The sequence below is a fragment of the Neopelma chrysocephalum genome, unplaced genomic scaffold (genome assembly GCF_003984885.1).
Source record: "Neopelma chrysocephalum unplaced genomic scaffold, ASM398488v2 Primary Assembly neopelma1_88, whole genome shotgun sequence".
In the NCBI taxonomy this organism is placed as follows: Eukaryota; Metazoa; Chordata; class Aves; order Passeriformes; family Pipridae; genus Neopelma; species Neopelma chrysocephalum.
The window spans coordinates 2,023,705-2,038,251 of NW_020897750.1; the positions used below are offsets into that span (position 1 = coordinate 2,023,705).

Genomic DNA, 14,547 nt, shown 5'->3' on the forward strand with positions numbered 1-14,547 from the left:
TTTTATAATTTTTTTTCTAACAAAACGTGTTTCAGACAAGTGGATTTTGGCTTTAGTCACTATCATTTTCCCAAGATAAAACAATTGCTTTTGATGCCAGTAGTGAAACTCACCATTTATAGAATACAAAAATACTCATACTATGGCTTTACACCAAGTGACCACCACCCTCATTATCCCTTTCCTTCACTGACCTCTCTTGCAAGCCTTAGATCCACCAGCTGTTGCTGAAGAAATTGGACTCTGACAGTGGCTGGCTCCTGTCCCTTTAATGAGAAAATGGCTGTATTTTATGAAGATTATTCCAAAGTATTTTTGTGCTGTTGATACACTTCTTGTAAGCAATGACATTTCAGTTCACGTGAGTTTGTATTAAATAGCTACTTGCAGGAAACTAAAATGAATCCAATCTGCTCGGCACTACCAGGATTTTAATTATGAAAATTGAACTAGAACTCTAAGAAATCTGTGTTCAGACCTGCCCATTATGAAATTAATTTTGAATAGACTGAGGAGTTTTCTGGTTTGTTTTTCTTAAATGTATTGAATGCAAGGGGCGAGGATACATACCATGGAGGAGCAGTTACCCTAATCCAGGGGTGAATTCTGGATATAAATTATATATTAATTGTTTAGTTCTCACCCAGCACAACAAATTTTGAAACAGCAATTTCAGCAATTCAGCAAAATGATCTTTGAAAGCAGAATGAAAAGATTGGGTTTATGTCTTGGTGGTATTGTATTTATGCCCCAAGATGCCTTTTTTCCTGTGGTCCTATGCCCCTTTTTTTCAGTTTTGTTTTCAGTGACTGACATCATATAGGCTGAAATTTCACATAATCAATTTTACCTGAATATCCGTTCCCTTATAATGAAAAGAAAGTCTGATCCCTTCAAGGTGTCACTCTGGCATATGAATTATGTGTCTGAAAAGTTTTGTGTGCTTTAAAAGAAGGTGACTAGTCTATTTGTTTTTAACTTCCAGTGGCAACTTTATACATGTCGAAAATGTCAGATGCAAATCAAGTAATCTATGGCTTCAGTTACTCGGGACCTAGGATGATTCCACTATGACAGGTCACTACTTGATATATTTCTGTGGCAAAGCAAATTGTGATTCCTGTTGAAAAGGTGCAGTAAGGCAGGCATGGGTCCTGCACCCAGTGTGGCAGCTGCCACTGAAAGGCAAGCTTTGCTCTTGCTTTGAAGTCACTCTGGTGCTGGTGCCACGGCCGAGGTGTCAGATCCAGCATCCCCAGCTGAAGGGGGTCCTGGGGCTGTCACTTGTGAGATTATCTCCAATAAAATTTGGGATAATTAGACAAACCTTTGATTCATCAGTGTTTTTGCTGCTCTGTGATACTTTTCTCAGCCTCTGGAGGTTGGATGAGTAATGAAAGGGTGAAGGAGATGTTTCCAGGTCCCATTCAGGGGTGTTGTGGACAAGAGCCTATGGCTCCCCAGCCCTGAAATTCTGCACCTGCTTTGGGGAGTGGTACTTGGAAAATCCTTCGTAATTGGTGTAATACCCTTTCTGCTACTTAATTTACACCTTTTGGTTTAGGTTGTTATTTTAACAGTAAACATACTGTGAAATTTCATTATAATTGTCAGATCTTCTTTCTACTATCCCCTAATCCTCTTCCTTCTGAGTATTTCTTCAGATTCATCTGGACAACAGAGAGCTGAGGTTCCTGATAAAAACAAACAAATGGAGAGAGAAAAAGAAGAAAATAAATAGGCAGACAAGTACATATTGCAAAGGGTAAAACAGACCCCTTCTCAAAAAGTCAGCAAACAAATGCAGAGAACTTTTAAGTTCACTTTGGTGAGCATCTGATATTACTTTGGTCAACATTTCTGTGTTTGGGATCTCAAGAGATTCTTCTAAAAGGCTCTGTTGTGATAGTATTGCTTGCAGCCTTTAAAAGAAAATTATTACTGACCAGGGTTCTAGAAGAAAATATTTGTCAACGTATGTGCTGGCAATATTTTAAATTGCTGCTATTATACATAATAATATTCATTATTATAAATTTAGCATATTTCCAGACTGAGCTGTAGTAAACTGTACATGAAAAATGCAAGAGAAAAATATGCTTTGAAGATAATGTGTCATTCACACAGAATAAAATTTATGATCTGCTGAGCATGCTAAATGCAAGAACATAGCAGAGTTGAGCTTCAGAATGTTTGCAAAAACCAAAGGGTAGCTAGTGTAAAAAAAAAAATTAACAGAACATTTTTTCATGGAGATCAAGAGTTGTGGAAAGTTTTACTTTGTGAAACAAACTGCCTATTTTTCTAGTAATATCTTATATAAATAGCATGCATCTTAGTGGAGTCAGCCTTGAATTGCAAATTATAAAATGGAGTTGAAAAAACACAGAATAATGTCACGCATCTTATTTTTGTGTCTGTCCAACGAGAAGTTCTCTCTTAGTTTGCCTGTTCTGTATTATTGCTGCAAAGACATTTTGATACGTGAAAGTATCAGCAGGAGGATGGTGGGGCAAACTAAGCAGTTTGAAGGAATGAATAGAGGGTAACAGGCTTCAGCCTCATGTATGCTTACAAATATAAATAATTTTGTAGAGGTGAATATTTTCAGTATAGTATTCACTGAAGGATCATGGCTCAGGGAGCCATAGAGTCATTCAGAAATCCTTACATTACGAATTAGCACTCCATATTCCAGAATACGCCCCCCACACCCTCTCAAGCATTTCCTTGAATGAACTTGGTATTTCACACAAATCTGATTTTACACTGTGTACTTCCTGAAATCCAGTTGTAACAGTGAGCTATTTGTAGAGCAGGTTACTACATCGCGTATGTGAGTGTAGCAGATTGGTTGGCCACTTTTTATCAGCAAAAACGGAAGGGCATTTCAGTTGCAATTTAAGATTTTTGCATGATGCTTATTTAAAAAGTCTTTCCAGACTTTTTAGACCGTCTCCTGTATGTTGAAATTTTCCACTAAAGTGCATTGAAATTTGTAGCATGTCAGGAATGCCTTATCAGATTTTTAGCATGGGAAAGAAAAAGTAGACATCATGCATGCAACATGATCTCTGTCACATGCACTACTCTGCAGATAACGACATCTAAAGACTTCAAAAATATTCAGTTAAAATTTAAACTAAAGTGGAAATTTGGAAACTTGCTGTGAGAGAAAATGCTGTAAAGCATTTGATGTGTGATTTTTGTCAAAACAACATCCTCTAAAGCTCTAATTCTCACTCTCAGTATCACTGTATCCATTATAATCTAAAATCAAAAGCAATTGAACTGAAAACTAGTTTCAAAACAGAAACAAAATGATTTCTCTCAATAACAGGATTATTTTGGTATTTGTAGATATTTTTCCTTGGTTTTCCTTCTAAACAGATTTCCAGTGCTGTGTGATCTCACTGAATCGGAAATGCTTTGCAAAGATCAGATACTTTTCCTATTCCTTTTCTGTGCTGTCTAGCATCATTCAGCGTTTCTCTGACCACATGAAAAGGGAATTATCTCATAGTCCATTGTGTGGTTGTGTTCAGACTTTCAACAAGCTGAACTGGAAGCTTACTTAGGTCTTCTGGATTTCGGGAGGCCCTGGTTGTCCTCTGTGACCGATTGTTGATATGGCTGGTTAGAGTGAGTTCTGCCTTTTGTGGAGATGAGTGGGAGCCCTGGGGATGGTTTCAGGACCAGTTCGGGGCATATCATGAGGTGGTGGCTCAGTCTGTCTGGATAACAGGATGGCTGGAGCACCGGGCACAGGCTTGGAGGATTTTCAAAATTCTGCGTTGTATTCTAAGCATGGCATAAGAAAATGTGCACATGGACCTCAAATGTGGTGTGTTTACAAATACTTTCACGATCACTTGTCTCACTGTCGTTAGCAGGTTTCATCCCTGCTGGATGGTTTCTCCTGCAGAAAATAGTAGCCTCTTTTGGGCTACATCCCATGCTACCTTGCCAAATTTCCTCTCCCTCCTTGATCCCTCTCATCGGTGCCCTTTCAGTCTGCTTAAAATAGTGAGTGAGAACCATTTTGATGACTCCCGTCTCCTTTGCCAGGATCACCAGACCGTTCCAATTGTTTTTGTTAACCTGGTCTCAGCCCAGTGTGAAAGCAAGTTTCAGGAGAATGTGAAGGAGCAGGCAACAGTCTCCATTTCAAAACTGGCAGAAAACTGGAGTTTGTGCTCTTTGGTGTACACAGGAAGTGCATAGCAGTATGGTAATTTGGAAAGTGTTATGCATATTAAGCATCAGGGAACACAGGCCTCCTTGCTCCACTTCCAGAAAAAAGGGGAATCAGCTTTATATCTGTGGTCACTGCTGGAGGAAGCGCTGGTAGTTCATCTGGGAGCACCAACGGATGTGCCTGTGCTTTTAAATAGGCCCAAACTGGGGTTTCTAGACCCTGCAGGAAATGGTGCTGTTAACACTCTGTTTTTATCCCTGTCATCAGTAATTTTAGTATACTTTGCTTGGGTATATTAAATCAGATGTAGCCATACCTTTGACTAAAGTGTAAATGTACCATATGAAATCACCAGTTACTGGCTGAATGGAGGAAATAATACATTTAGAAGGTAAATGTGAAGACTGAAGAAAGAGTTACAGAACAGGGGAGGGGTAAGAGTCTTGAGGATGAAAGTAGGTAAAGAAAATGGTTGGAAAATAAATTTTATTGAAGGAAAGAAAAAGGAGGGGGGAGTAGAAAGTAAGGAGACTTATGAAAATATCATTAAAATGGTAGCTAAAAAATAATCCAGTAAGATAACAGGGTAAAGAAACGGAAAGATATCTCGGGATCTAGAAGTAGCAGAAGGTAATTTAGAATGAGAAGCAAGCAGGAAATATCCCAGATGTGATGAATATTTTGCCAAAGTAAAAACAAATTTTAATTAAGCCTCTAATTTATTACAAAGGAGGTAAAGCTCTAAATTCTTATTTCAGGGAAGGATTTAGTTTATACCTATGCTATAAGCATAGTTCAATAATGTTAATGATAGACCAGTATTGTCATCTTGAGTGATTGTCAGATCAGCCTTTGTCTGCAGCCAAAAAGCATGTCGTCTGGGAATGATAGAGGCTGTGGAGTAATAAGCGAGATAGACCCTGAAGTCAGACTGAATTTTGGGAAACCCTGAGATTCAGTGTCTTAAATACAAACCCTGAGCATTTGCTGTATAAAATGAAGGGGCAATGTTCATATCTAAGTCCCGTACCACGGCTGTGGCATTTATAAGCCTATTCTGAATTTACACATCAATCTCAGCATGAGGAATCAAGTTTATTAGTTTGCCGTGGTCAGACTGGACTGGTTTAAACAGAGCTGAGGAAGTTAATTATCCAATGTCTCAGGTGGGTCTGGCAATAAGTAACTGGTTATGGAGAGAGGGACTCGCCGTGGGTGCAGCCTTTGGAGCGGTGGTGGGGGACGGGTCCCGCCGTTGCACGTGGATGGATGGGCCGGCTGGGAGGGACTGCCCTAATCTGTTTCCCAGGTTGTTCGAACCAGTTCAAGAGCAGTAAAACAAGGTTATGTAATTGACATGTGATGTAGCCTAAAATAGTGACTGCAAACATAGGCTGCTGTTGCTGGGCAGTTGTCAACTGCTTAAAAAAAAAAAAAAAAGAAAACAAAAAAAAAACCAGAAAACACTCCCTTAACTGTGTAACAAATGGGCCTTTGAAATGAAAATGTAGCTCTGATTTCCATTGACTAGCAGGCATTTTCTTTTTTTTTTTAATTGCAAGAAATAGAGGCTTTGTGAAAACTGAAATTTGAAAAGAGATTCATCATCGTGCTTATCGTGCTGATCTATCTGAGAGTACCTGCCTGCTGCAGAAGGGGAAATAAAAACCTCAGGTATATGCAGTTTATTTCTTGATAGTGTGATACAACTCCTGTCAAATAGGAAATCCTTTTCTGTGTATGGAAAATAATTGTGGCAAGTCTTAGCAGTAATTTTATTTGTATACTGGCCATTAAAGAGTAGAAATAGTTTATTTTTATTAATTGAAAGAACTTATATGGATACAGAGGCAACATCCGTTCCACAAAATCTGCAAGGGTTTCGGAGCTGGTTGAAAGGAGCACATCACAGTGAGCACAAACAAGAGGTTAGGATGTGCAAATTATGTGATTTCTTGCTATAGGAAGAAAAGCCCTTCATCTGGGCTATATAAGAAAGCAGAAAAACCCGATGTTAATTTCTGTTTGCTGACCAGATATTCTCGAGGTGAGAGACTTCCCTCAGAAAATCCTGGTGATTTTCTGCAGCATGTTTGCTTTGTCTTTCCTTTAGCAGGGAAGGTCTGTAGCTCAGGTTGGAAGGGATGCACAGGCTGGGCTTGTGCAGTCTGACAGGCTGGTGGGTAAAGGGAAGGAACAGTGTTAAGAAAGAAGAAATATTATACATATTATTATTGCGGAGATAATCTTCCAAGTTGGGAAATATGGAGAAGCTAAGCACTTATTCCAGCCCAGAAGTTGCTTTTGAAAGGGATTCTAGCTCTTAAGTGCAGATCTGCAAAGCAGGGCCTGGAGGTGGCTTCCAGCTGCTCTCTCCTCAAACCCTGGAAGAAGGCTTGGCTTTCTGGCAGCCTGCAAGGAGAAGACAATTTTGCCTGCAATTTTCTGAGTCAAAGGATTAATTCTCATTGTGGAGGAAGAAGGAAAATTTTACATGCGTTTTGATGTGCTTCAGTGAGACACTATTTTAAAAGCTGGGAGTTTTTTTCAAACTACTTCTGCTTCGTTTGGTCCTCAGCTGCCACTCCTGTTTTCTCACTTTCCTGCCCTTTTGCGAGGCTTCCTCAATCAAGTCTTTGTTTTGGGACCCAAAAGCACACTTCTGTTTCAGACCTTGTATGCGGAGTGGATTTTGGACTTTTTCCCTCCCTTTCTCGCTGGCTTTTGCAGTGAGTGTGTAGCTCTAGCAGAGGGGGAAAATGAGAGTTGCCTGCCCAGGTAAAATCAGGAAAGAACGCGTGGAAGGCAGCGGTGCCGCAGGAGAGGCGCTGGTTGTTAGTGGCACGCAAGTGAGCATGAGTCAACAGCCTAATGCCATTGCCAAAGGCCAGCTTTGGTCCAGGATTGCATTAGCAGGGCTGTTGTGTGCAAGATGCAGGAAATAACCATTTTATTGGCCTTAGTGATGGTGAAACTCGGCAAGAAAAATGCTCTCTGTTTTATGAAAGAAGCTGGAGGAGAATAAGAGGGATGACGACAGATTTAGAAAACATGACCTATGAGGAAAGATTGAGAGAACTGGATTTGTTTAGTCCAGCAAAGAGATGGGGAACATAAATCTTTTGATAGGCAGGAGATTGTTCTGAGAAGGTGGTGATCTATTACTGTGTATGTCTTAGGGGAAGTGTGAACGTCTCAGTTGCAAAAAGTATTCCCATTTGGATGAAATTTAAAGTTAAAACCAGACAGTTTCAAGTATGGCTAATCACTAGCCTAATCATGTAGGGCTTGTAGGAAAGTTGCAGAATACCTTTCCTCAGATTTTATTACAAATATAAAGAAAAGAAAAACCCTACCTGAACTGTGAAACTAGTCTTATCATGCTTCCATGAGTGGGCTTGAATTAAACAGTCTTTGGATCCTCTTCCAGCACTATACCTTTTTTCCTTGCAAAATTTAACATTTGATCATAGTAGTTGCTATTTTAACAGGAGAGCAGAAATGTGGAATACTAGTTAATGACTTGCCGTTCCTGACTCTGACTTGAAGAAGTTGGGGGGGAAAAAAAGGATTTTTAGGAGGAAGATAAAACATGTGGAATGTTTCAGAAATTTCTGTAATTTTCTAATTTTGCCATAGACAGTAACAGAAATGGTACTGACAAGAAATATCTATATCCTGCTCTTTTTGCAGCCTTACCTGTATGGAAGTATGGCCGCCCTTGAAGAGTGCATCAGTGCTCTGCACATGTACATAAGTTTATCTTAGCAAGTCAAGTTTTGGGACTGGTGGCTTAATCACTGTGGTGGAGTTCTGTAATGGGGAAAGGCACAACTTCTGCTGTAGCCTAATTCATCGGCCAAATAAGAACGGCTCCTTTTCTCCCCTCCTTTATGCTGAATTTTGCTTATTCAAGAAAATGCAGTTAGAGGGAAGGCTGAATTTCATGACTACTTCCTTTTTGTTTTCTTTTGTATAAAAAACAGGAAATTAGAGAGTCTTCAGAGGTGAGAGAGTTAGAAACATTAAAGTGTTTTTGTGCGTACATTTGGATGTGTCATTCCATAGTATGTAGTGGCACAATAACCTGGAAGATGTAAGCTTCAATTTTCCTGTAGCTCTACTGCTAACAGGGCAGATCTCCCTTTCTTCGTAGTGTGTAACTGTGTAGTACCTATTCATTATTTATTTTGAACAGAAAATTTTCCTTGCATCTTTTGTAACTCAGTATTTTAGATGGAACAGGAATTAGCTCATGTAAGTGCACTTAATGATGGCATATATAAAAATTACTTTCATCTTAATGCATTTAGCACACGGGAGATGAGAATCGGTACCTACTCTGTCACTTTCCAGCCTACTTGTGGGTGATTGAACAGGATAAAAAGAACAACTGGATTAAGCTAAACACAAACCGCACAAGCAGATCAATACAACTCTTGAAAAAGTTGGAGATCTAACACCACAAGAACATTACCCTCTTTTCAGGATGGCTCCATCACCTCATTGAGATCCTGAAGAGCCCTAGAGGTCTTAAGAGTGCTGCATCAATTTCAGATATGTGGGTTTTTGGTTTGATTCTGAAGTTGAAGGGCCTTGGAGAGGTGCATTCTACACAAATGGGATGTACTGATTCATTATGAGTGTCTTTGCTTTAACTTACTTTACAAGATTGATTTTATTTTAAACAGACCATACTTGATTGCATGGAAATCTGAAGCCATTTTTTTTCATTATAGATGGCAAACTTTTTAACTGAAAAATTGTCCATTTTTTTTTAGCTGTACTCTGCATAGAGGGTTTGCTGGAGTGTTGATCTGTTCTGTTTTTTAAGGGTTTTCAAGTTACTTCCATTAATGTAAGCTTTAAGATGACTGAGATTATTTAATTATTTTTTTTTTGAAATTAAAAAAAAATTGAGTAGTTGATGTTTGCTTTTTGGAAAGCAAAAGATAAGAATCTGATACCTACTCTGTCAAGATTTTGAACCATACATTAGTACTCAGAGGTACATGATTCAAAAATTGATGAACCTTTGCTAAGTTACGTTTTCTGAAATTGTCTGATCTAGAGTTGATAGGTCAGAAAGCAATAATTGTAGGCTACCTAAATCATTTGAAGGGAGACTTATGGAATATTTTGCTATTGTGGGAATATTTCTTATAAAGTTACATAGTGACAGTATATGAATCAAGTAAGCATTTCCACAATATTTAAGAAAGCAACCCAAGTCATTATTCTGCAGTACATAAATGTTAACTTCTTTTTATTAAACCCATTAGCTTTTTAAAGCAATAGTGAAAAATGTTGACTTAACAGGTGTACAGTTTTGTAGAGCAAACTACCTTCAGGGTTATTCTGCAATAGGGTTCATTTTGCGGTGTGAGATCTGACTTGTCATATTAATAGCCTGCACCCGCCTGTGGAAACCTAAAAATGGTATTGCAGTACTCTGTGATGTACAAAGGACATTGTACGAGCACTGAGCAATTGTACCTGCATTCCTGGCAGAAAATAACCATTTTTTCCCTCATTCCCCCCGTCCCCCCCCCAAAAAAGATAGTATGCTAGTATTTCTAGGGGCATATAAACCACCTTTATGCTGTATATCATCATTTAAAATGCTTTTGTTTTCTCCTTTAATGTTGTTTTCATGCTGTCTGCATGATAGTTCTTTGGGAGATGTGCTCAAGTCAGTACAGAGCAAAAATGCAAAAGGAATGAAGTTGATTCTTTTCGTGTGTATCTGATTTTGTGTAGATCACATCATAAAATAAACATTGTATGATGAGCAGGTTTTCATTTTGTGATTAGCTGAGAACTTTGCTTTTCCTGTTTAGCAGGCCTGCTTAAAAACCAGCTGATAGATACTGGTGCTGTCACTACACTGTATTATTGATTTTAAGCCTGATGTAACTTATTCATTAATTATTTTGCCTAAGTTTTATTCTTTTTCATCTGTGTCACAGTGCTAGATAAAGTCCCTTAATAAAACTCTTATTTCCTCATCTGCTTGTTCTTTAAACATCTAAAGCATCATCTAAATGATGATACCTTTGTGATACTACAGTAACACTTAGTTTACTTAAATAAGATTGCTTTTCTTTGTGGGAGGTGCTCAGTCAAGAGGTTCAAGAAACAACCCAAGCTTCAGTTCATTGTCTAAATAGATAACATTGGGTAAGGGTGAAGGGAAGTCAGGTGCAGAGGTATAAAACAACTTATCTGAAATTTTAAGGCAAATTCCTGAAAGAACCCAAAACAGAAACCAGGTCTCCTGTGTCCTGTGAATATTCTCTTTGTCTTTCCCTGGGGAAGCATATGTGTATTGTGGAAAATATCTTGGCAGACATATTTTATACCTCTTGTCCTACAGCAGCTCTGTCCCTGTATCAAGCTACATCTTTGCTCCCCCTCCCCACACACATCGGCCCCTGCCCGTAACAGTGCAGCTCTGCTCCTGAGCTCTGCCTGGACTTCTCCTCCCCTCCTACAGCTCCTGCTCCTTTCAGTCATTGGCGTCAACTTTAGCATTATTTTCACAGCTCTGGGGTTTCTGCACATTTGTTCTGGCCACCCCAGATCCCTGTGTGCCACCGCTGGATCAAGGCGCCTAAAATAATCTTCTGCTCTCGCTTCTGCTGTCACACTACACCAACCCCTCCTGGCTTCCTTTATTCTTCTGCATCAAATTCAAGCACCAAGCTTTGAAAGGTCCACGTGGGAGTGCCCTTGCCTGAGACACTGCATCTGTTTGCTCCACCTATGTTCCTCCCATGGAGTGAAATGCCTTTTGAGTCTCCAAGTTCTCAAATGCCAGCTTATTTCCCTGGTTGCCATGTATTTCCCTTCTGCTAAATGTTGTGCATTAAATACCTGCTGTTTCTTCAGGAGTGCTTCTGTGGGGCTTTACAGAAATGAAATAATACAGTTGTGTTTTAAGCCTGTTTTGGTAAACCATTCAGAAACCTTCTGCTATATAGAAAGTAACTGATTAAATCAGCAATCAAGTATTTGGTGAACTCGTTGAAGAGAGTGGAATATACTGGGAAAGTTAACCCCTGCTATGCATTTCTGCTTTATATCCTGAACTTCTTGAGTGTGAGAATGTACCAAAATTTAGAGTTGTCAGAGTGCTTTGTGATACAGCACATGTAAAAAGATTTGAAAAACCTCAAACTAATAGTTTGTTTTTCACTAAAAGAAAAACTCCAGTCCTGTGTAGAAAAAAAAGGTAATGAGATCTTTCTTGAGAGTGACACACCAAAACTTTTTCCTGAATTTAAGAGATGCTCCTAGTAAAGGCCTGTGACAACTCACCAAGATCATTTGGAAAGGCTAAAGAATGAAATTTGAAATGTCTTCATTAATAAGAATCTTTAAATGACTGCAAAACAGCAGAGAAGAACAAATTGAAATTATGTAAATATATCCTCTAATAATGCGTTTTATTTTTGGTTCATTCAGGACAGCACAATTACCTGTGTGCGGGAAGGAATGACTGCATAATTGATAAGATTCGAAGGAAGAACTGCCCAGCCTGTCGATTACAGAAATGTCTGCAAGCTGGAATGAATTTAGGAGGTAAGCAGAATATTAATAGTTTGGTCTCTTAATTTGATTAGGCGAAAACAGTGGAAATGTGCAGCCTTTTTACAGTTCTGGCAGCTGCATAATCTCAAAAGTTTAAGGTGGAGTTATCCTGAAGAAGTGCTTAACAGCTGATAAACTCAATTGTCGTTCTAAATCGGGTTTTGGAGATATGTATTTTATGGCCCAGAAAAAAAAAGAAAAGTGGGTGTTCTATGATGACAGTAATTTTAGTGGAATGTCATAAGCTAAAAGTGTTAAGGTTTCAAGTATCGCATGCTTTTTTTTTTTGTGGCGAGCATTCTCTTGAATTCTGAAAAACATTTTACGCCATCATGAAAGCAAATAAGCACATGGTGAAACTTTTCAACTTTTTTTGTTGCTTATTCGGAATTTTTGTGGATTTATTTCTGTGACTGTTGGGATATGCAATAATTTTGATGATGTTACTCCATCATTCATGTACCAAGAAAAAAAGGCAAACATTTTTCTTATTAATTTTCGAAAGTATTTTGAAAACAGTATGATAACAAAATCTATAGTAGTTTTCTCTGTTATTTTAATTCTTCAATTGCAATGTCTGCACCTTTCTGACTGTGCTTCAGTGGGCATCATGTTTCAAGCCATCATCTGAGCAGATGGTATTACACATCCCTTTTTCCCACCACTCTTATGTTTATTATGTTGGCTGTGAACAGGGGTTTGGATAATGCTGCAGGTCCTTTCTCGGATGCACAGTGACCCTTCCCTTAGAGTGTTTTCACTGTACAGAAAATTACAACATGGACATATTAATTTCTTCCTGTATCATTTCCTATCTGACAATTTGCTTTTTGTCTTCCTGGATCTATTCTCCTAGCACCTGAGTTTAGTTCTACAGACAGATTTAGCTGCTTGTCTTTCTTAGGTTATATGCAAAATCCTGGTTCCTGCCTGCTGCCTGGTACCTCATCCTTCCTCGTAGACTTCTTTTTCTGTCTTGTCTCCTTGCAGAAATACTCAAACAAGCCACACCTTACTTTTTTGGGGAAAGTAGCCCTGTTAAGATCTCTTTCAACCCCTTTCCCAGTTTTGAGATACTGCCTTGCCCTCTGGGCCCCTTGTTTCTTTTTCCCAAGGGAAATGTGCCTACTGGAGAGGTGGGGGCTTTCCCTTGGTTTTGACCTGGACTGTCGAATCTAGGAAGGGAAACAGAATGCACCTTTGTTTGAGGAAGCAGAAACTCCATGGTAGTAGCTCCTTCATTCCAAAAAATAGTGCTGAAAATATGTGTGGAGCAGGAAAGTCAGCTCTCTGGAGTGCTGGAAATGTTACTGCCTCCCACCAGCAGCTGGTGCAGGGCCTCCTCCCTGGATGTGCCCTGTGCAGCACCAGTGGAGCTCCTGCAAGATCTATATGTGCTTAGACCTTCAGCAAAACACAGGGCTGCCATTGGACTTGATAACCTTCCAAAACAGCAGCACGTGACACTTTGTCTACAGCGTCATGAGTTCATCGCTGTGATGTCCTGGTGTGTTTTGAAAGACGTGTTCACGCAGCATCCTCTGCAAAAAAGCAAGGCAGGAGGGAAACTTTGCTACAGGGGATTGCCTTTTTTTTTTTTCTTATATTGACTGGAATGCTGTAAATGAGGAATGCATTGAAAAATCTTCCCTTGTGTTGGAGCTTGGTAGACTGCTGGAAATTGTAAATAGTGATGTGCCTTTAATGCAGTTTTTGGGTCCCTCACTACCAGAAGGACATTGAGGTGCTGGAGTGTGTACAGAGAAGGGCAAGGGGGCTGGTGAAAGGTCTGGAGCACAAGTCTGATGAGGAGTGGCTGAGGGAGTTGGGGATGTTTAACCTCGAGAAAAGGAGGTTTAGAGGAGACCTTATCACTCTCTACAACTACCTGAGATTGTGGCAAAGTGTGTGTCAGTCTCTTTTCCCAAGTAACAAATGACAGGATGAGAGGAAATGGCCTCAGGTTGTGCAGGTGACGTCTATATAGGATATCAAGAAAAACATCTTCACTGAAAGGGTGGTCAGACACTGGAATGGGCTGTCCAGGAAAGTAGTGGAATCACCATCCCTGGAAATGTTCAAAAAATGCATAGATGTGGCACTTTGGGACATGGTTGAGTGATGGGCTTGACAGTGCTGGGTTAATGGTTGGACTTGATGGTCTTAGAGGTCTTTTCCCAACCTCAGTGAGTCTGTGATTCTATGATCTGGAAGGCCAGGTCTGTCTCTGCAGTGTACAGCTGGCATGTGGTTGAGCTTTACAGTTTAGCTGTTTTGGTGATTTTCATCACATAGAGAAACTGAAGGTGAAATTATCACTCCTAATTTGACCCCTTTATGCCACATAAAGGAGCTAAAATGGCATGAGAAGGTCCTTCCAATCACTGCCTTGAATGAGACAGTGGGGGAACGGTTCTGGGTGTCAGTGCAGTGCCTTCTGTGTGGTCAAGGATGGAAAGGGCAGGTTGGAGGCAGAGGGAGAGGCTGCCAGGGAGAGGTAAAGCCCCTGCAGCCCAGAGGCACCATTACTGTTTAGAGAATGAGAACCCCAAGGGCTGCCAAATCATGCTGATGGACCTCCCAGCCTTTGAGCCACTCCAGCTCTGGCAGGAAAGGCAGGAAATGTTGGTAGTTTAAGGACTTTTACTGCTTAGACCATCTGTCTCTGGTGGTGAGCTCTGCACTGGACATCCACAGCATCTCAGGCTTCGTTTTGGGACCTTCTGTGTGCTGTTGCAAGGGGTTTCTGATGTGGG

The 14,547-nt window shown here is 39.9% G+C and overlaps 1 protein-coding gene across 3 annotated transcripts in view; it reads left to right on the top strand.

The window, feature by feature from the left end:
• NR3C2 (nuclear receptor subfamily 3 group C member 2) overlaps positions 1-14,547 on the top strand; it is a 205,211-nt gene that overhangs the window by 138,102 nt on the left and 52,562 nt on the right. For all 3 annotated transcript variants that reach the window (XM_027692691.1, XM_027692690.1, XM_027692689.1), the window contains one exon: positions 11,666-11,782. In XM_027692691.1, coding sequence (XP_027548492.1) covers positions 11,666-11,782 — 117 coding nt within the window. The remainder of the gene's footprint in view (positions 1-11,665; positions 11,783-14,547) is intronic.